The sequence below is a fragment of the Mercenaria mercenaria genome, chromosome 3, assembly GCF_021730395.1.
Source record: "Mercenaria mercenaria strain notata chromosome 3, MADL_Memer_1, whole genome shotgun sequence".
Taxonomy (NCBI): Eukaryota; Metazoa; Mollusca; class Bivalvia; order Venerida; family Veneridae; genus Mercenaria; species Mercenaria mercenaria.
The window spans coordinates 77,380,474-77,401,205 of NC_069363.1; the positions used below are offsets into that span (position 1 = coordinate 77,380,474).

The 20,732-nt window shown below is 34.8% G+C and overlaps 1 protein-coding gene across 1 annotated transcript; it reads left to right on the forward strand.

Annotated features, from left to right (window-relative positions):
- Positions 1–11,730: 11,730 nt before the first annotated feature.
- LOC123524318 (thiol S-methyltransferase METTL7B-like) lies at positions 11,731–15,450 on the forward strand. Its single transcript, XM_045302416.2, has 2 exons — positions 11,731–12,348; positions 12,739–15,450. The coding sequence occupies exons 1-2, from the start codon at positions 11,848–11,850 to the stop codon at positions 12,973–12,975; spliced, it is 738 nt and encodes a 245-aa protein (XP_045158351.1). The 5' UTR covers positions 11,731–11,847; the 3' UTR covers positions 12,976–15,450.
- Positions 15,451–20,732: the final 5,282 nt, after the last annotated feature.

A 20,732-nucleotide genomic window follows, 5' to 3' on the forward strand; every position in this document is an offset into this window, starting at 1 on the left:
ATGATTGTAGGAAAAGGTGTTGGACCCAATTGAACAACATGAAAAACTGGTTTGAAAAAGCATACTGTTTGTTATGTGCTATTTGTGAGCATGTTGAATTCAGTTATGTCATTTTAAGCAAAGACATTTTCATTAAAAAAAAAAAAGAAATTCATTAACATGGGGAACAGAAACAGCAGAGTTGAGCTTATTCATTTTCGTAACATATTTCTTCAATAGACATGACTAAGTGATAGATCAACGTCCCTGGCTAAAGGTTGCGGATTCGATCACCTGTCAAGATATATAAAAGTAGTTGAAAATGGTAAATGTATCAGCAAATGTCACTGGCATTCAGCTAAAATGAGGATAGTGGATTCTCTCATCGTGACCTGCGTGGCAATGGTTACCGTCCTGAGTAATTATTATGCCCAGTGTCCTATAAATGGGTTTTGGCCAACAGTGCAGACTAAGTTTAACATTGCAAAACAGATCATGTGATTAGGGTCTCCACTGTTTCCTTAAATGAATTTCAGTCACAACAATGAAAAAAAATTTATACCAAACACCCTTTTAATTTGAAATGGTTTGGGGTAGTAGAGTCATGTTTAGACATAAGAGAATTAATATAAGTTGTAGCTCTTGCTTCAGAAATGAATTAAAGTATAAATTAACATAAAATAGAAATTTCTAGTCTATTAAACATTATGGGCTGAACATTTTTTCCAAGTGTTACTTGATCCCAGAATCTGAAAAGTGGATTTTTCAAATTTAAATGTTGTTTTCATACCAAAATTACACTTGAAGATCTTTCACGTGGTAATATTTTAAAAATCAATCAACCGTGAAGTCAGTAGTCCCACAATAGCCGTTTGAAAGGCTATATCTTCTTTGCGTCAGTTGCATCGTAACATCCCAATTGGGCGCTTGCGCTAAATTTGATTCAGTCGTGCGATGCAAACAACAATATTTTTTTAACTTAATGCTGTTTTTCGAGTTAGCCATTTATCCATATTTCCAATGACAACAAAATTTCACAAAGAAAATTGTTAATTATAGGCCCACATGAATTTCGTGCAAAACAGCTATTGTGGGACTACTGACTTCACGGTTGATAGCTTTTTAAAATATTATCACGTGAAGTTCGTCAAGTGTAATGTGATATGAAAAGCACAAGTGATTTATGAATTAAAATTTTTAAATAAAAATTACCCCAGTTAAAAAACTGGATAGTTTCTTTTGCTGTTCAGTATATATAAGGTTATTCATAAACATCATTTATTTCACTGTTATTGAAAATGCAAACATTATTTAAGATACACGCAGCGATAATGAAATCAACTAACAGCAATATACCGCATACATAAAAGATATACATGTAGACCACTAATTCAACACAATTTCTGATACGAGGGATACTGTCTCGTCTGATTAGCTGTTTATGTTGGAAAATGAAGTCATTTTGTGTCAAAAGTAGCAACATTCTTTATTATAGTTACAGCTCAGAAGCTTTTGAACTGTTAGCATATAGGTAACGTTCTCCGTCATTTTCAGTTACTCGATAAAGCGTTCGGACTACAGTTGTTAATCGTGTCACTCAGGTGAACTCGGGTGATTTAGTCAGAGTTACACGGGTTTGTATGCCGAATGCGCCCTTTATCATCGATGTTATATAAACACAAGTCCGTATATCTGCACGTTAAATTCATGAGAACATTTATTACACAGGTTTATAGTTTAGAGCAGAGATCAAGCAATTTGTTCTTGTAAAATCTTTATTAATCGTATTAAACAAGTATGTCTCGGCGGATTTATTACATAATCATGATACTGGACTAAAATAAGTATTTAGTCTTTTTATATAGAGCTTGTTGTGTTCATATAAATTTAAAATGCTATTTGGAATGTTCTCTAACACAGGTACAGACAGAGCTCCAATGGCGGACCTACAAACCAGAACTAGAGATATCGTCTGCTATACGTGCGGTAACGTGGGACAATTCGCGTCTGGATGCGCAGCTTGATAAGCTAGAATCCACAGTAACAAAGCCTGAATCTGAAAACAATTGACGAACGTCAGCATCATTGAGAAGATGATAAGTATTGCTTTTATTCATAATATGCAGACGGTAACTGTCAAGCGAATTTCTGCGAATCTAAGGAAAGTTGTGTTTCCGTAGCTGAAAACTCAGTGAAAGGCAGACTGAAAAAGTCTTTTACTTTTTGGAAAAACATTATTAATGCCGATGCAGATATACTTTCTGTTAATCAAGATGGATATATTATTCTTTTTATAGAAAAGCTGCCGTCATTTGTTTTAAAAAAATAACAGATCTGCTCTAGATAATTTTGTGGTTTCGTTTTTCTGCTGTTAAAGATCTTGTCAAAAAAGAATTTTGTGTACAAATCTTAAAATGCGAGTCCTTTGTCGGTGGCAATTAATAATTCATCTAAAAAAAGTTTGATTCTAGATTTAAGTGTATTAAATACTTATGTTAAGAGTGAAAAGGTGAAATTTGACGACCACAATATACATCGATTTTGTTGTCTTTTATCACAGGGGTCTGTATCAATCTTTTTAGAGGAAAAATGGCTTATAGATACAATATTACAATACATAACAGTTACATGACAGAATCACATATAGATCATAGTCGAGATATAAATTGTTGATTTTAACCCTAACCCTATCTTTAAGTGCCATGTGGTGACTGTATAAAGTTTTTCCATATTTGGACTCAATGTTATTATGTTGTCTGGTCCTTTTGGATGATAGAATCTATTCAGTTTTACCCTAAGGCTGATCTCTATCAAATAAAATGTAAACCTACGCATGCGCAGGACTAGTCACAAGTTATCCAAATATGAATAGTCATAATCTTTCTTCCTTTCCTCGTGCCTAGCACTGTGTTTTCTTTTACATATGTATAGATATCATTACACGGAAATCGGCGTGTTCCTGTTGCATGCTAGATAAAACGAATGGCAGCGTAAAAAAGAGACGTTGAAAGAAGCGGAAAGGAGTAAATTTAGAGGTTTATATTTAAGGAACCGTAACTTTCCTTAATGGATTATTTGAAATAAAGAACAGCCGGATTCATCGGTGTTCACTCCATAACCGACTCCCGCTTTAACTGCCGGTGACAGGGACGTGCGAGTGTTTGCACATTACAATACCTCTTATGAACAGACTCAATCAAACCTACTTATTTGCTTGTCTGTAATTTTTGTTTTTAAGAAATCTTTCTTTTGTAGATTTATTTTATTAATATTCCTACTGTAAAAAGAAATATTATCTATGTATTAACGAAACAAGAATCCAAAGAAAATCTTAAAATACTTTTAACCACTTTTCTCTGTTTAAACGTAAAGATTAAAACATATAATTTAAAACCATAAATATAAATATATATAGTTGAGCGGCTGCAAATAAAGAAATATCGAATAAAAACAAGCCAAACCATTTTTCGTAGTAAACTTAACAGTTACAAAGTTGAGAGCGTTTCGCATTGTTAAACGCCATAAAATTTGTCTACTGAAAACATAACTCTGTGGATAAGGGTAAGAAAATTGTTTCGTCAACTTGGCTATTGAGGTTTTAAGCTCGATTATTCGAAGAACGAGGAGAGCTATCCTACTCGCAACGGCGTGGACGCCGGCATCACATCTTGGTTAAGTTTATCATATCAGTCCACATTTTTACAAAAACCTTTTGACATATACCTTTTAAACGTTCAACACTTGTGTACCATCACCATGTCCAGGCTTAGGCAAGAGTACAGAACTCCATCAAGGATTTTGTCTAGATTATGGCCCTTTTTAACCAGTTCATATTTTGTGTAAACTGTTTGACATATAGCTTTAAAACTTTTATCACTTGTTTATTATAACATTTTCTATCTGTAGGCAAGAGAACATAACTCTGTCAAGTATTTTTGCTGAATTACGGTCCTTTATGGATGGACTTGGGAAATTTGAATCTGTCGTCTGAAGTTAAACGCGTAAAACACAAATTTGTTATTTTGGTTAAATACCCAAAAGTATTCGATATTTTACGCTTATTTTCGAAACCATATGGGAGAATTATACCCATCCATTTTTCGCACGAGTGAAAATATCCGTTTTAAATAGCTGATAGGTGTAATTTTTATGGTAAAACTATTATAGGTATTTTAGCTTTGCAAACGATGTTATAATGTTCAATCAATCTGACTAAAGTACTTGATCTTCTAAACGAAGATCTGAGAATGACCCATTCACATTCGTCTTTTGTATATTTTGGATTTCCGATATTGCTATTTTTATTTTCGCAAATCTGTTTTTATTTGAACCAATCAGACGACTTGTTTCAACAAGCATTTGGCTGAACCATCAAAATAGCGTCAAATGTCAAAGGGTGAGGAAAATGTGCAGTCAGTCCGGGGCTCGAACCCGAGACATCTCGCTTAGAGGGCGATTGTCCTACCGACTGAGCTAACCGGCTGTCTGACACCTTACGTGACCAAGTCCGTACCATGACATATGATTTCTCTCAAAACATGAAAGCGTAGTCGCGATATGGTCGTCGTAAATATGAAATATAGACTTTTTAAACTTCTACTTTCACATACAAAATGTTGTAAGTAAGGCTTTGATTGGCTACCGGAAGGGTCGTCAGAACGAGGCTATCAGTAGCACGTCTTCAGATCCTATGTGCGTATCGTTAATTGGAGATGTACTTTAGTCAGATTGAATGTTCAATATATTGTCTTTCTTATGACTGTTTTAATTTTAAAATGAATTTAAAGAAAATTGTCTTTTTTCGCATACTTTATGTTTGTCTATCTACAATTAGATAGATAATTTGCTGAACTTACTTCTGTTTGACAAAGAATAAATAGTTTGTTATTTGCCATTTAAGACCATTGCAAACGGCTAATATTTAGTAATCAATATTCATTTAGCTATTAGTTCATATCAACTTCAGTTTTCTAGGTGAAGAAGAAAATGGTCTATTTTATGCGTTTTGTAAATGAGTTTAAGTATCTTTTCGTTATCGGAAAGAATCGAACATTATCGTATATTCCGGTCAGTTCTTACGGAATTTAAGTTCCCTAATGGTAGACTGTTTTGAAACAGTTTGAAGATCGAAATTCAAATGTTTCAAAACAAAAAATGAATTTCGAGTTCGCATCGAATTTAGATCTAGCTCGAAGCTCGAAACTGATATGTTTAGTGCTAAATTCTAGCCAGCATTGAACTTTGAGTCTGTCGAAAATGGTAAGCTAAAGAACTGATTTCGAGCTTGAATTATAGTTCGAGCCTGTAAGAAGAAAAAACTTACGAGGAGCGTTCAAATATGAATGCAATTCGGCGATTATTAGTAAACAAACAACGCCAAAAATAAGTATCTCATTCCTTCAAAATATTCACCGCCATGTGATATACATGTACATAATTTCAGTCTTCTAATCCATTTTAAAGGGGTTTTCATAATCTTTTCTAGGTATACTGTGCAGACACTGGAAATTGGCTGAACCGTGTTTGATACTTTCTTCCAACAAGGTATTTGTTGAGTCTTTGAAACAGAAAAAAGTCACAAGGGGCAAGGTCGGGCGAATACGGAGGTAGGAGAAGCTCAACAACCTTTTCCTGTTACAATGGCCGTCTTGTGTAAAGACGCATTGTCAAGCAATAGCCTGACACCCCGCAAACCCGTTGTTGATCATCTGCGTTTGTTAAAGTGTTTCTTCAATTGAAGGACCTTGCCTTTATAAATTTACGCATTTTCCTTTCGGTACAGCAGTTGGAATGGCATATGAAAAGAAAATGGCATACATGACTTTTCTGACGATCATAGTACGTTTTGCAATGCAAGGTCTTTTGCTTTCTTTGGTGGCCTATATTTTGTTCTGTATCTCTCGCACGGGCTCATAAAAATGAGCACATGTCTCATCGGCGGGGACGAGACTTGCAAAAGATCGACTGTCTTATTTAAGGAAATGTTTCAACAATTTTACACGGGCAAGTTTCTGGTCTTCTCTAAGCAGATGGGGTATCCGTCTTGCACTTATCTTCCTCATTTTTAAATCTCGCATAAGAATTGTATAAGCAGCTTCTACTGAGATGTCAGCGCATCGAGCTATTTGTCTGATTGTAAATCTTGCATCAGTAACTACAATATCTTTGACTGACTTTTGCAACAATTTTTGAGGAGGTTGCAATTTTTGGACGGCATGCATGCGCCGCATCTTCAAATAAAATTATACTACTTTTAAAATTCTTGCATCATCGAGTAATTAATGAATAAGACATTTCATTATCTCTAAAAACAGTACATATTTCATGAAATATGTCCTTTGCCCCCTTATACCAACAATACAACGGTTCTTTATATGATATAGGGCCGTATTTGGTCAGTGAAATGTGACCTTAGCATTAATTTACACCTGTAGATAGTTTTAATCGAGCTATTGTCATAGCAAGACTAAACTGATTTAAACATGTGTGGTATCAATTGAAAGCTTACACAAGCCTCCATGCGATACAGTTAATTATTTTGTGAAAATCATGGGTACAAGCAAGATATAACCCCAGTTGCTTTCTTATTTCTACGCTCCTCGTAAAAGGTTCAAAACGTTGAAATATGAGGCGACACATTTTGGTCAAGTCAGACGATCGAAATTTAAATTTTCGAAAGGATGACGTTGAATTTTGCTGACATTGAATTTTGACCAAACTCAGAGATCGAAATTAAAGTCAAAGGAAAGCACCGAAGATCGAAATTCAAATATTTCGAGCTAAGATGAATTTCTAGTCAATCGGCATTTTGAAAATTTGAATTGCGATCTTCAAGTTGGCTCTTAATTTAATACCTGCTCGATATTCAAATAGAAAATTTGACTTTTGATTTTCGAGCTGGTTCGACATGCAGTGCTAGATTTTCAAAAGGTCGATCGGACTCGAAAATAAATTCAATGCAAGATCGAAATTCAGCTGTTTCAAAAGTTAGTTTCACACTCAATCCTAGCTTAAAATTCGATTGTTTTGAAAATTCGAGTAGGCTTGAAATACCGAGAGTAATCTATTTAGCTTCTTAAAAACTTTAATTACATCTGAGTTTGCATACAAGTCTAAAACTCCAGCTTTTGACTGGTTGAGTGTTAACTCAATCTTGAAATTAATCATTGGAGAGCTTGCAGTATTCTGAGATTGGTCTGTACATGAACTGGAAGCCGCTTGAGATCTTTAGTGGTCTGGAATGCCCTATGCTCCTCGTCTGAGAGAGAGAGAGAGAGAGAGAGAGAGAGAGTTCGTGACATTTTCTTGTAATTACCTTGTAGGCATCAGTTGAAAAGATTTTCTAAATGTATATCGATTAAGCATCATAACATAAATACTTTCGTCCGAACTACTGAACCGCAACATTAATATCAGAGACAAGCACCGCACCAGAAACAATTGTAAGTGCTCAAAAAAAAAGGACAAGAACAACTAATAAACTAATAATGTGTACGGAAGGTTTATTAAAACTGAGGTTACCAATACTTTTATTAAAATCATTATACCAAGTGCATATGCATTCTTTTTTCATCGACCAAAATAGTCTTATTGTCTATAAATGCTTTTCAATTATTTTAAATTCATCATACTGATCTAATTCTTTTCCTTATTTCTTCTAATGTTGGGTGAATATCCATCAAATAAAGTCGAAAATGTCTGGAAAAAAATAAAACAATTTCGAGCATGAAAATTTCTTTTAGATAATATACATAGCATACTTACTAATATCTTAAAAATTAAACATTTATCTGCAAAAGCCAAATATCAAACAATCTAGAAGAAAGAGAAGGGGAAAAACACGAAACCACAGGTAGTTGTTCTTTAGAAAAGCTCATTGCGTTGATACTGGCATCACATTGGGTTACACTTTTAAAATCTGTCCTGCTTTCTGATTACTAATTACACATGCCCTTGTTTGTTCATTACTTATTACAACTGTACCATACTTCGTGCTTCAGTATTACACATTTATCCTACCTGCTGATTACTTATTACATATGCATCCTGCTTGTTGTTTACTAATTACTCTTGCCCTACTTTTTTGTTTATTTATTACACCTGCACCCTACTTGTTGTTTACTAACTACACCTTCCCTACTTTTTAGGTCGACTATACGAAGTATGGAGAGCTGTCATACTCGACCCGGCGCCGGCGTCCTACCGCGTCCGCACTTTGGTTAAAGTTTTGATGCACGTTCACTTAATCTCTGTAATAACATGATAGATTGCTTTCAAACTTAAAATAGTTATTTCTCATCATCACCCACATCATATGGCAAAAGGGCCATAACTCTCCCACCAATATTTCATGAATTATCCCCCTTTTTACTTAGAATTTGAAGTTAAAGTTTTGATGCGCTTTCACTCTATCTCAGTTATTATTCAATGGATTTTATTCAAATTTAAAATATTGTTCCACATCATCACCCACATCATTTGACACAAGGTCAATAATCTTGTCACTAATTTTTCATGAATTATGTCCCTGTTTACTAATAATTTAAGGTTAACTTTTATGCATTTTCACTATATCTCTGTTATAATAATTCCAGAGAGGATTTAATTCAAACTTTAAATAGTTATTCAACTTCATCACTCACATCATATGACACAAGGGCTATAACTCTTGCACCAATATTTCATGAAATATCCCCCCTCTTTACTGTGAATTTCAGGTTAAAGTTTTGGTGCACTTTCACTCTGTCTCAGTTATTACTAAGTGGATTTGATATTCAAACTTGAAATGTGTGTTCCACATCAGCACCCAAATCATTTGACACCAGGGCTATCACTCTGGCACAATATTTTATGAATTATCCCTTCTTCTACATAGAATTTCAGGTTAAAGTTTTTATGCACTTTAACTCTAACTCCATTATTACCAAATGGATTTGATTCAAACTAAAAGTAGTTATTCAACATGATCACGAACATCATATGACACAAGGGCTATACCTCTTGGACCAATATTTCATGAAATATGCCTTCTTTTTGCTTAGAATTGCACTTCAATTTTTGTCCTTTTTCACTGTATCTCTGTAAATACTAAATGGAATTGATTCAAACTTAAAATGGTTGTTCCACATCATCACCCACACCATATGTCACAAGATCCACAATGCTAGCACCAATATGCTATGATTTATGCCCTCTTTTTACTTAGAATTCCAGGTTCAATAAGAATATCGAACATAACGACATACAGAATCACAATGGTAAGACTTAGAATATGAATGACACGACATTGAATAACAATATCAAAGATACAATAAGAATAACGAAATATAGAATAACAATAATGACTTTTAGAATATGAATGACAAGACATTGAATAACAATAACAAACATACAATAATAATTACATACATATATAATTTAGCAACGTTTGACATGCCATACGTAGTGACCTTTCACAATATCTTATTTAAAAATCTTTTTCTGTTTTATTTTGCAAAGGTGACTTTGATTTGAATTTGAATTTCCCTGGGAGGTGTGGCCAACGTTGTTTGTATACAAGATTATGTGGATGTAATTATAAATACATAGTAGACGACTCACTTATCGAGTAGTTTGTAGAACACATATTACATTCCTGTTCAATGAAAATATAAAATGCATTTTTAACTCATAATAATCTAACAGTTTTAGCTTAAAAATAAAACTAGACAGTGCTCAACATTTATATATAATAAGCGCACTCTGGTTTATTTTTAGAACAGTAGAGGTAATTGACCTTCGGTTTACATTTGAATTTAATGAACAATAGGAAAATTTGGATATATATAAACAACAACAATTAGTACACTTCCCGGTCAATCGTGGAGATAATACAGAGTGAAAGGTGCAGAAAGGTAAAACTTGATCTATGAAAGTACAGCTTGCATTAAAAAGAAAAAAACAACAACAACACATACTTGGTCTGTTCATTATATAGACACAGCCCGCCCGCTTTGCTCAATAGATAAGACCGTTGGTATACGGATCTCGGGGTCGCGAGTTCGATCCTCGGGCGGGGCGTATGTTCTCCGTGACTATTTGATAAACAACATTGTGTCTGATATCATTCGTCCTCCGCCTCTGATTCATGTGGGGAAGTTGGCAGTTACTTGCGTAGAACAGGTTTGTACGGGTACAGAATCCAGGAACACTGGTTAGGTTAACTGCTCGCCGTTACATGACTGAAATACTGTTGAAAAACGGCGTTAAACCCAAATCAAACAAACAAATTAAATAGACACATTATTTATTTATGCAGTCTCTGTTTTGGCAGTTGCTCCGCCTGAATGTGGGAAATCCATAGTAGGCGGAACAATGAATACTCATAAATTTTGTACTACTTCATGATTAAGTGGACCATTCTTTTCAGTTATGATAATAAAATTACTTTTTTGAAAATCCTTCGCTAGTCATTTATTATTTGTTTTTGCTATGGTGCTTACCATATGTTATATATTTTAGCTTCTTCCACCAGACGACTTTTTACCTGGTGATGACGTCACGATCCGGAAGTACTCTACCCGAGGTTGGCTGTATTTTACTCGCCTGGATGTGATTTTCCCAGCGCAGAGGTCTTTTGTCCCTTGGTTGTGCCTTAACTGCAAAGACGCTGATTTTTGTAGTCAACCGAGACAGCTCATGGATACAAACACCTACCAACATGGGAAGCCAAAAAGGAGTCAACGTTTTCACGGTTTAACGGGACTTTATTTTAAGATATGTTCTAAGTGCTATTTTAAGTTTGAAGTAAAAGGAAACACCTGTAAATCGTCACAATGGAAATGAACTGTAATTTATAGAACTGTACATCTTCTAGAAAACAGATACTGAGCTCAGAGTGTTTTTCATTTTTTTTAGTTTTCTTTTCATTCTTTTCTTCTAATAAGATTTTTTTTCATTCATTGTAAATAATCATTTTCTGTAAATAAACATGCAAATATTGTAATGAGTGTTAAGTTGTTCCGGTAGTTGCTGTCCCCGGTTCGTCCATCCTGTCACAAGCTAGGGTTCTTGGTCTTCACACGTTGACTCATTATGTTTAACATTTATGCCAAGTTATTTTAAAATCCCATAATGGATGGCAGAGTTATGGACCGGACACGAAAAAGATTCTGTTAACCTTTGACCTCTAAGTGTGACCTTGACCTTGGAGCTAGGGATCTTGGTCTTGCGCATGGCACGTCGTCTCATTATGGTGAACATTTATGTCAAGTTATTTCAAAATCCCTTAATGGATGACAGTTTTACAGTCCGAACAAGAATTTACACGGACGGACAGACAGTGAGATTTTAATATGCCCACCTTCGGGGACATAAAAAGAAACGCTTATGCATCTAAGAAAACAGCATACACACATTTATATTAACAACACAAAGGAGTATAGTAGACGCAACTTGACCCCGATGGTTGGCCTATGCATTACAATACATAATGAGGCACAACCTATTATTGAAAAGGAGTGTACGTAAAACACGAGCTGCACGAGAAAAAGGAAATATAAATTTGTATAAATATAAATTAGTGTACTGGAAATATTTAACTGATCAAGTGTAAGTATATATACTTTGATACTGTACTGTATACAAACTAATTTGTACCCTAAGCACCCTTTATTTCTACAATGGAATAATCGATATGAATAATCAGCCTAAGGTCAACCATCGCGGTCAAGTTGCGACTACTATATTTCAGCGAAAGCTATTTAAATAGTGCAACGAGGCAGAACAAAATTAAACGTATTTTAAACAGACTCGTTTATATATTCATCCACTTTTATATAGTTTTGCATTCAATCTAACCGGATTTTATTTCACATACTGCTCATAACGATGGAAGTTGAATATAGTAATATGTACACAGCAGTATCTTTCTTCGCGATTTTAGGCCTTGCCTGGTGTTTGAGACGACCATTCAGATTTCATATTTTGCAAAGGATATCTGCACGGAAAATTAACGGGGACACATCATTTTTAAATAAATTGTTATGGAAGGAGAAGGTTGAAATGTTCCAGTTTCTGTATGAATATAAAGAAAATAGCAACACGAACTTGACCGTACTTGATGTTGGATCAGGACCAGCTGCTAATCTTGCTTTTCTTCCAAAAAATACAAAATTAGTTTGCCTGGATCCAAATCCACATTTAAAAGGATACATCGATGAAAACTTGAAGAAGTGTGATAATGATATAGACACGGATATTGTTCAAGGATACGCTGAGAACATGCCGTTTGAAAACGAACTATTCGACGCCACAATCTGTACGGTAGCACTGTGTGTTGTACAAAACATTGAGAAGTCACTGGATGAAATTAAGAGGGTTTTAAAACCAGTACGTATCGTTGAATTTATTTCAAAATTCATTAATGACTTTTTGTTAACAATTTCTGTAGCATGTCATTTCTGTAACGTCTCCTCTTGAGCGAAGACATAAGAAATCATATTGAATTTACGTTATACAAATAAAATGTAGATAAAGAATGCCAGTGGTTTAAAAAATGTATATATAAATACATGCATAGCACAAAGAAGGCAATGGAACAAGAAATACAAACTTCAAAAAAGTTCGTTGTTAACAATACTAATTTTCAACTGCTTCGTTGGTAGGAAATCTGCTAACGTTTGTTTCCGCTATAGACATAGACTACGCCATAACTGTGCATATTTTCCAAGGTACATCACCTATGTATTAACAGAAAAGTCATAAAACTATTTTTTTCAGGGAGGAAAATTGTTTTTTCTGGAGCATGTAACCGTCGAGGACAAACGACTCTACACGTATCTGTTATGGTGTGCAATGATTCCATTGGCTCGTCTATTATACGGCTGTCATGTGACTCGGGATACTGTGAAATCCATAAAAAACGCCGGATTTTCTGATTTGCGGCTGCAATACGTATACCCGAAAACAGATATCATTCTCCTGAGAAAATGTATCATTGGAGTAGCGACAAAATGATTTGCTGATTTAGTAGAGGGTGTCCCATTATATACCACTTCAATATTTTCTTTTAAAATGTCTTATATATATATATGTAGTACATGGTGTCCTATAGTATGCTGTAGAATAATATATGTTAGGAGGGGAGAGGTGGTCTTGTGGTTAAAGTGTCCGTCGCTCAACCCGGGGGTCGTGGGTTTGAGCCCTTCTGGAATCACGATCACGATTCCTTATAAGCGCCAGTCTTGGGTTTTTCCCCCAGGAAGTAGACTCGAGAGTGGTTTAAATAAGCTTAAAGCTTTCATCACAATCGAGCTAAAATAAATTGGTTTAAACTAAAACATCTATATCAATATATCTATACGGACATAGTCGTTTGCTTATTTTAAAGTTTCAATTGGTTTATAACTTGCGTTTGTTAATATTTCATGTTAAAATATTCAATAGTTTCGACAGGTATGATTTTACAGAATATGCTTACAAATGACGTTCAAATCTGAACTTGAAAGACAGTCTTTCATAGGGACATTTGAAAAATAGGTCTGCAAACATATACCTACGACAACAATTGACTGAAAGAACAGGTATAAAACCGGAAATTGGCCAATGTGAAGCTTTTCTACAGAAACTTTACTGTCTGTGAAAGGAGAATGAACGTCATATGTATTGAAAATAGAGGTCATTTTGAGCACATGTGGTAAAACTATTTCTTTTTCAAGTGTTGAATATTCTCAACATTCAAATTAAAAATATTTACATGTCCTATATCAAATGAAGCTTCTAAGTAAAAATGTTCATTGGCAATAGTTATGCAAAGTAGTGAAACATATTTTGAGAAACCCTGTATTTAGTCAGACATAATTATACGTTTACTTTTAAATAGCATGTGTATATAATAACATTTCGTTGTTGGAGATATTCCGTAGTTACAAAAAGTGTGATTTTACAGAACTTGCCCAAAAACTACGTCTTTTTCACAATAACTTCGTTCAGTCACATAATCTGATTTCCCAAGATTTCCTTCTATTGGGATATTTGACAGAATCCTAACTTGAATTTGTAAGAATTTTTTATAAAAAAAACAGGCGAAATCTGGACAAAGCTTTTTTGCAGACACATTAATATCTGTTAATTTTCATAAGAATGTAAACGCGACGTCAATTTGCACATATATTATACAATCATACCATTTTCAAATTTTGAATATTCTCAATATTGAGAGTTCTGCTCAACGTAGGGCTAGAGAGCATGAATGTTAAAATGCATTTCCGTTACAAACTCAAGCAAACCGAGCCTGCAACATTTTTATTTTTGTCATACTTGGGCGACCTACTGAATGGATTTCGTTTACATGGATTTTACACCGCTTCGATATCTAGTAAATTGCTATTTAGCTTAGTTGGACCACTCCTTTAAAGAGTATAGCTCGCCGTACACTTGAGCTTACAAATTGAACAGTGGTGAAACAGATGTTCCGAGTTTTCTCACAAATATTAATGAAATTTCAGCTGCATTATCGGGTAACTACATAGATATGCCAAAAGACTGGAACGTTAGAAAATGCACCAAGTTACAGCATTTAATACCTTTATATTGAATACTTGACTTGATATAACTTATTTTTATTTGTAAATCTTTTATGTTATGATAGAAAACTAAATCACTAAACCTACTATTTATAACTGTGAGTATGGAAGGAAATATTGTTGTTAATTAAAAATAAAATAAAAAAGAAACATGCAAAACTTCAAAAGAATTTTAAGGAACACATTGTTTGTATTTATCCTTTTATTATGCCACATAAAGTTTCAGCTTTTGATGTCTGACAGTCTTGTGGGGTGAGGTCAATGTCACGTTTTATACATTGCTAGTGGACATATTATACTGCTGAGAAACAAACAGGAAAGCTAATATTGAACAGTGTGAATTTACTTAGAAATTTTCAGCTTCATTTTGTTGGCATTTACCTCATAAAACAAATAAAATGATACAATTATACATTACACGTTTTGAATAAAAGTTCTTGAATTGTATAAAAAAGAAAAAGAATAAAGGATATCGATTAAATTATATTCTCACTGAAATTCTGGGTGTAAACGTGATCACGACTGACACGATCATTTGAACTTTTTTAATATGTCTAACAATAGGCTTTGAAACAAGCGAACATTTTTATGCATAAGTCAAAACTGATTCTCCCTCTACACGTGCTGATTAGAAGTGAAAATGCTTTAGAGTGGCTTCGACATTTTCGCATTTGGTGTCAACTGTAATTATGCAGAAAACCTCATTGTGCAGGGGTATTTGTATGTACCATTGTTTAAAATACAGTGATGCAATGTAGTAACGGTAACGGCAAGTGTAATAAAGGATTTGGATACTGTTTGTTTAAACCTCACTGTGCAGGGGTATTTGTATGTACCATTGTTTAAAATACAGTGATGCAATGTAGTAACGGTAACGGCAAGTGTAATAAAGGATTTGGATACTGTTTGTTTAAACCTCACTGTGCAGGGGTATTTGTATGTACCATTGTTTAAAATACAGTGATGCAATGTAGTAACGGTAACGGCAAGTGTAATAAAGGATTTGGATACTGTTTGTTTAAATTTTTAATTTGAGTATTAAGAATTTAGACGGGAAACTTATTCCGCTACTCTTCATGATATAATAGTAACTAAATATGTCATCCATTGGTACGAACTGTTTTTTTTATTAAGGCTATTTTAGCAAAGTTATCAAGTGCTGTTTACGTTTCGTTTTACAAATGCAATGACACTGCGCAACTAACGTCCATATTACTAAGTAATGAGATCCAAGCAACGACTTACTTTGGGGCGTTCATTACACTATATACATTTTAAGTAGTTTTATCGGATCATATTTCATAGTATTGTAGATACCTTTTGCATTTAGCAGAGTTTAAATTACGGTACAAGTGTATGCGATTAATAAAGTAAACTGTTTTTGCCCGTAAAACCTAATTCAGTATTAAATCTGGTAAATCTTTTTGAAGTTTACTTAAATGCTTTTAAAGACGTGTTAAATTCATGAAATGGAATCCAAATATGTTAATATTGTCATTATTGTGGCAAAATGTACGATGATATAAACCAGTATGATATAATGTACATCTTAGTAGGCTTTTTTGCCTAGTGAACATTTGCAGTGAAATATAAATACGTGTGTGCAGTAGCAATTATCATATGAATGACTGCAGGAGGCCTGATCTGCATTAGGCAGACCCGAAATCCACATTTATGTACATATATATTTTGACCATATCAAGTCTCAAACATGTGTATGCAACAGAAACTTTATTAAAAAGCGGAACGTCTTAATGAACATGTCCTCGTAACCGGAGACCGAAATAGATTCAATCTAAAACATTTGCCTGCCACTTGTTACAGTTTCTCTTGAATTTTATATTTTTTAGCTTCTTTCGACTTTAAGCCTTTTGATTTTTAACCTTTAATTGCAAATGTTACTCAACAGTCAGCAAGGTAAATGAGTATGCCATGATATGTTCCTGTGAGCGACCTCTAGATTACTGGCAGGTAATTTCAGTTGCTGCTTGGTAAAATATTTAAAACACAAAAGTTAATTTTCAAACCGAAATGCGCGCATCCACCGAATACATGTACCTCACATTCGGCACACAGTTGTGACGTCGTAGATCTACGCTATATAGCCATCTACATATTCTAAATAACAAACCTACTCGAAAATGAAACATGAAGAAACACTTACTAAACCGGGATTAGATTCTTAAAGAACAACTGGTAATTCATACAGTTGGAGAACCAACAATAATGACTGAGTCAAAAACATCAACCGAGGCAATTGAAGGAGAAAAATCGACCGAAGCAAATGCGGCAGAAAAAATGACTGAGGCAAGTGCCTCGGTTTCCTTAATAGTCGTTATGATCAGCGCTGACACATATTTATGTGTTGTTGTTACACAAGCAGCTATCTTATTTTCTATTTATTTTATGTGGCTTGTATTTATATATATATATATACATACCAAAGACGTGCAAAATGGTACTAGTAGCTTCCTCCCTTAGAGCACAGCAATAAGAGGGCAGAACTAGGACTGGTCAGCCCGTTGCCAGTATACTGTGACTGGATGGGGTATCATATCCCGTGTCTACGACGTAATATTCCAGTGAGCCAGTACTATAAAACTGGACACTTCGCTCACTGCTACCAGCAGACACCATCATTTATATGACTGAAAAAAAATGTAGAAAAAGACGCTTAACCCGAACGCACACACGCACACACACAACTACAATGGTATTATTTGATATTGAAACTATAGGCAAGTTCATAATCATTATGTCGAATCAATGCTACTACGGCCGTGTGGTTTGTCAGGATACTGGTTATATGACCCAGGGAAGTGCCTACGCCTTTAGTATCTTGAACAATGGTTTGGGTCCAATCGCTAAGGTGACTATGTCTTAGACTAGCTGACAAACGATGTAGAATGTCCTTTGTTAAAACGTAAAGCTAGTGAGACCAAATATCTCAGATATAGAATTTTCTTCTGGCTACCTTGCCTAAATGATTCGTGTACCAATGATTCGTAAATGATTTCTTATTATGAGCTAGACAATTTCAGGGATCAGGCAAATCAATAAATATTTCAAACTAACAATTTCCATTTAGCTCAAACTCCTAAAGGCTGGAGACCCTATACTTGACTGGTATTTTTGTTGAAGTTCCTGTCAGACAATGTCTTTGAATCAACAACATACGAGTCCTATCGCATAGATGCTCGGCCTCTGTCCTCTCAAACTCTATAAGATTGCCCTGACTCCTGGTGCTCAGCGCCTATATGCTATCTATGTAGCATTCAACTAGCATATAGGTATTATCCCCGATGCCTTGGCTGTACTTCGCCAATAATGCTGAACCTTCTATAAGCTGGAACTCTCCTACTATTTCAGTAGATTACCAAACTCTGGGTCTCTGTCTCAGCTTCCCGATGCTCAGCCTATATATGCTATCGTCTATAGCATTCAATTACCTTTAATGTTAAACTTCTATGCGCTGGCCCTATAGCTCGAAACCTTATTGAAATTCTACTACTCTTCTTTAGTCTAGAATTTCCAAAGTCTTCTTTTAATAATTTATCCGCCCTGACAGGGTAAACTGCAATAGTCTCCTTCTCAAGGTACTGGGATAAATTATTAGTTGAATCCTCGATGTGTCTTCTTCAACCGCTGGATACCGAATGAACTCTCTATCATTCATCTACCTATTTATACCCCAGCAGACGTGCTATTTTTAGAACTTGTTTCTGATTGGTCCAAATTTATACATTGTGTCTTACAACGAGTACCTGCTCTATCAAATATCTGGTTCCCTTTAATTTTTGTATAAGGCATAATGTGCGAAGCTGGGACCCAGTCATTCACATAATGAACCCAAATCAGCCACAAATGACCCAAATTCTATTAATTACAGCAATTCAACAATAATTATAGCAACGACAACATGAAAAGGGAGTCAATCACTATCTGTGCTTATGTGTTACGTTATCAATATATTAAATATACAAATTATTCTGACAAATAGCCCCCATCTCAAGAAAATACTTTCAGTTTTTCATAAACATGAAGAATAATTTGTAAACACATCTCTTTTTCTTTTTACTATTTCTTGATTGATTTTTTTTTTTTAAAGATCTGTTACACCTAACGTATATAACCCATTATTGTCTACTTAAATAATCAGCACATACATTTTCTGTTCCTTTGATAGATTCTATCTTGAATCTGTAACACTGCAAAAACAATGCCCATCTCATAATTGTTGAGCTTTCTACTTTACATTTCTGTATGTAACTCAATGGGCATGATCAGTCTGTAGATGAACTCACTGCCGTACAAATACTTCTGAAATTTCTTAACACCAAAAACTATTGACAAACATTCCCTTTCAATTACCGAATAGTTCCTCTCTCTTTGGAGCAATTTTTTACTGGCATATGCTATGGGAAATTGTCCATCTTCATACCTCTGAAGAAGTGCTGCTCCAACCCCAGTATCTGAAGCATCGCACTGTAATATAAAAGGTCGTGAAAAATCTGGTAACCGTAAAATAGGTGCTTGTGTAAGCAAGGTTTTCAAAGTATGAAAAGCTTTGGCATGTTGTTCTTCCCATACTACAGTATTAGGTTTCCTTTCTTGATTAAGTCGGTCAGTGGGCTGCAACTTCGGAGTGATGATGCTATAAATTTTCTATAATAACCAGTTAGGCCAAGGAAACTCCGTACTTGTCTCTTATCTTAGTTCTTCTGCATTCTTTATACGCTCTAATTTATCATCTTCCATCTCCAGCTGATCATTTCCGACCTTATGCCCAGTGAATGAAATATTATCATATCCTATGAGACATTTTGATGTTTTAGTGTAAGCTTTGCATCTCTAACCCTCTTAAAAATATTTTGTAGCATTGAGACATGTGTGTCCCACGTTATGGTTGTGACCTAAAATATCGTCCAATAATTGTCAGCATGTTTGCATCCTATCAATAATTTTCGCATCATTTTGTTAATGTAGCACCAGAATTTATCATACCAAATGGCATTTTTCGGAACTGGAAACTTCCCTCAGATGTTGTGAAGGCTGTCAAGTGCCTAGATTGCTTCTCGACAGGAATCTGCCAGTAACCTTTGCTGAGGTCTAATTTTGTGAAGAATTTATCTCCATGAAGTTTTTGACCAAATATCTTCATCATTTCCCATAGGCTCCGTATCAAATTTAGTTATAGAATTCAACCGCCTAAAATCAATACAAAATCTGTTTGTATTATCTTTCTTTTTCACCATAACGATAGGGAGTTGTATGCAGAGGTGGCAGGTTCAATAATTCCAGCATTTAACATGTGTTGAACCTCTGGTTAACCTCATTACGTTTCGCATATGGTATGGGTATTGTTTGACTCTAACAGGTTCTGTGGTTGTGAGTTCGACCTTATGTTCTACAAGATTCGTCGTTCCAGGACTTTCTGTAAAAATGTCTTGATATTGTTTTATAAGCGACTTAATTTCAGTAATTTGACTTTCAGACAAATGAGGATTAATTTGTACATTTTCATTGTTTCTGACCCTCCTATTCTGACCAGGTCGAGCAAATTTTCGTCATCAACTACCCCAGTCTCTGTGCTAACATCGCCTCGATCACGGCGACACTTCCTGCAAAAATATCTTGTCTTTCTTCGTACTTTTGAGTAAATTGATATGGTAAAGCCCTATCTTGTCACCGACTTTTACTTTAAAATCCATTTTGTTGACCACATCAATTACTTCATAAGGTCCTTTCCACTGAAGCATTAACTTATTGTGGTTAGTTGGTAAAAGTAACAGCACTTTATCCCCGACCTTTAAATTTCTGTTTCTGGCACTCTTGTCGTAATGGTGTTTGTACGTTTCTTGTGCTGAATGAAGATTTTCTCTAGCTTTTTTACATGTTTCCTCCAGCCTATTCCGTAAGTCTAATACATATTCATATGTGTTTCTTGTTTCTGGTGTTTCAGCTTCAGTCCAAAGTTCTTTAAGTACTTGCATAGGTCCTCTGACTGTCCTGCCATAGAGTAGTTCAAATGGTGAGAATCCTGTACTTGCCTGTGGAACCTCTCGATATGCAAACAATACGGCTGACAAATATCTATCCCATTCTTTGGTTTTTCCTGACACATTTTTTTCAACATACTCTTTAAAATACCATTCATACGCTCACAAAAACCATTGCACTTTGGGTTAT

What these genes read in the sequence shown, in the direction of transcription:
- LOC123524318 (XM_045302416.2), top strand. Translation starts at nt 11,848, where the DNA reads ATGGAAGTTGAATATAGTAATATGTACACAGCAGTATCTTTCTTCGCG. An exon ending in TTAAGAGGGTTTTAAAACCA is followed by an intron (nt 12,349 to 12,738) that starts GTACGTATCGTT and finishes TATTTTTTTCAG; the next exon opens with GGAGGAAAATTGTTTTTTCT.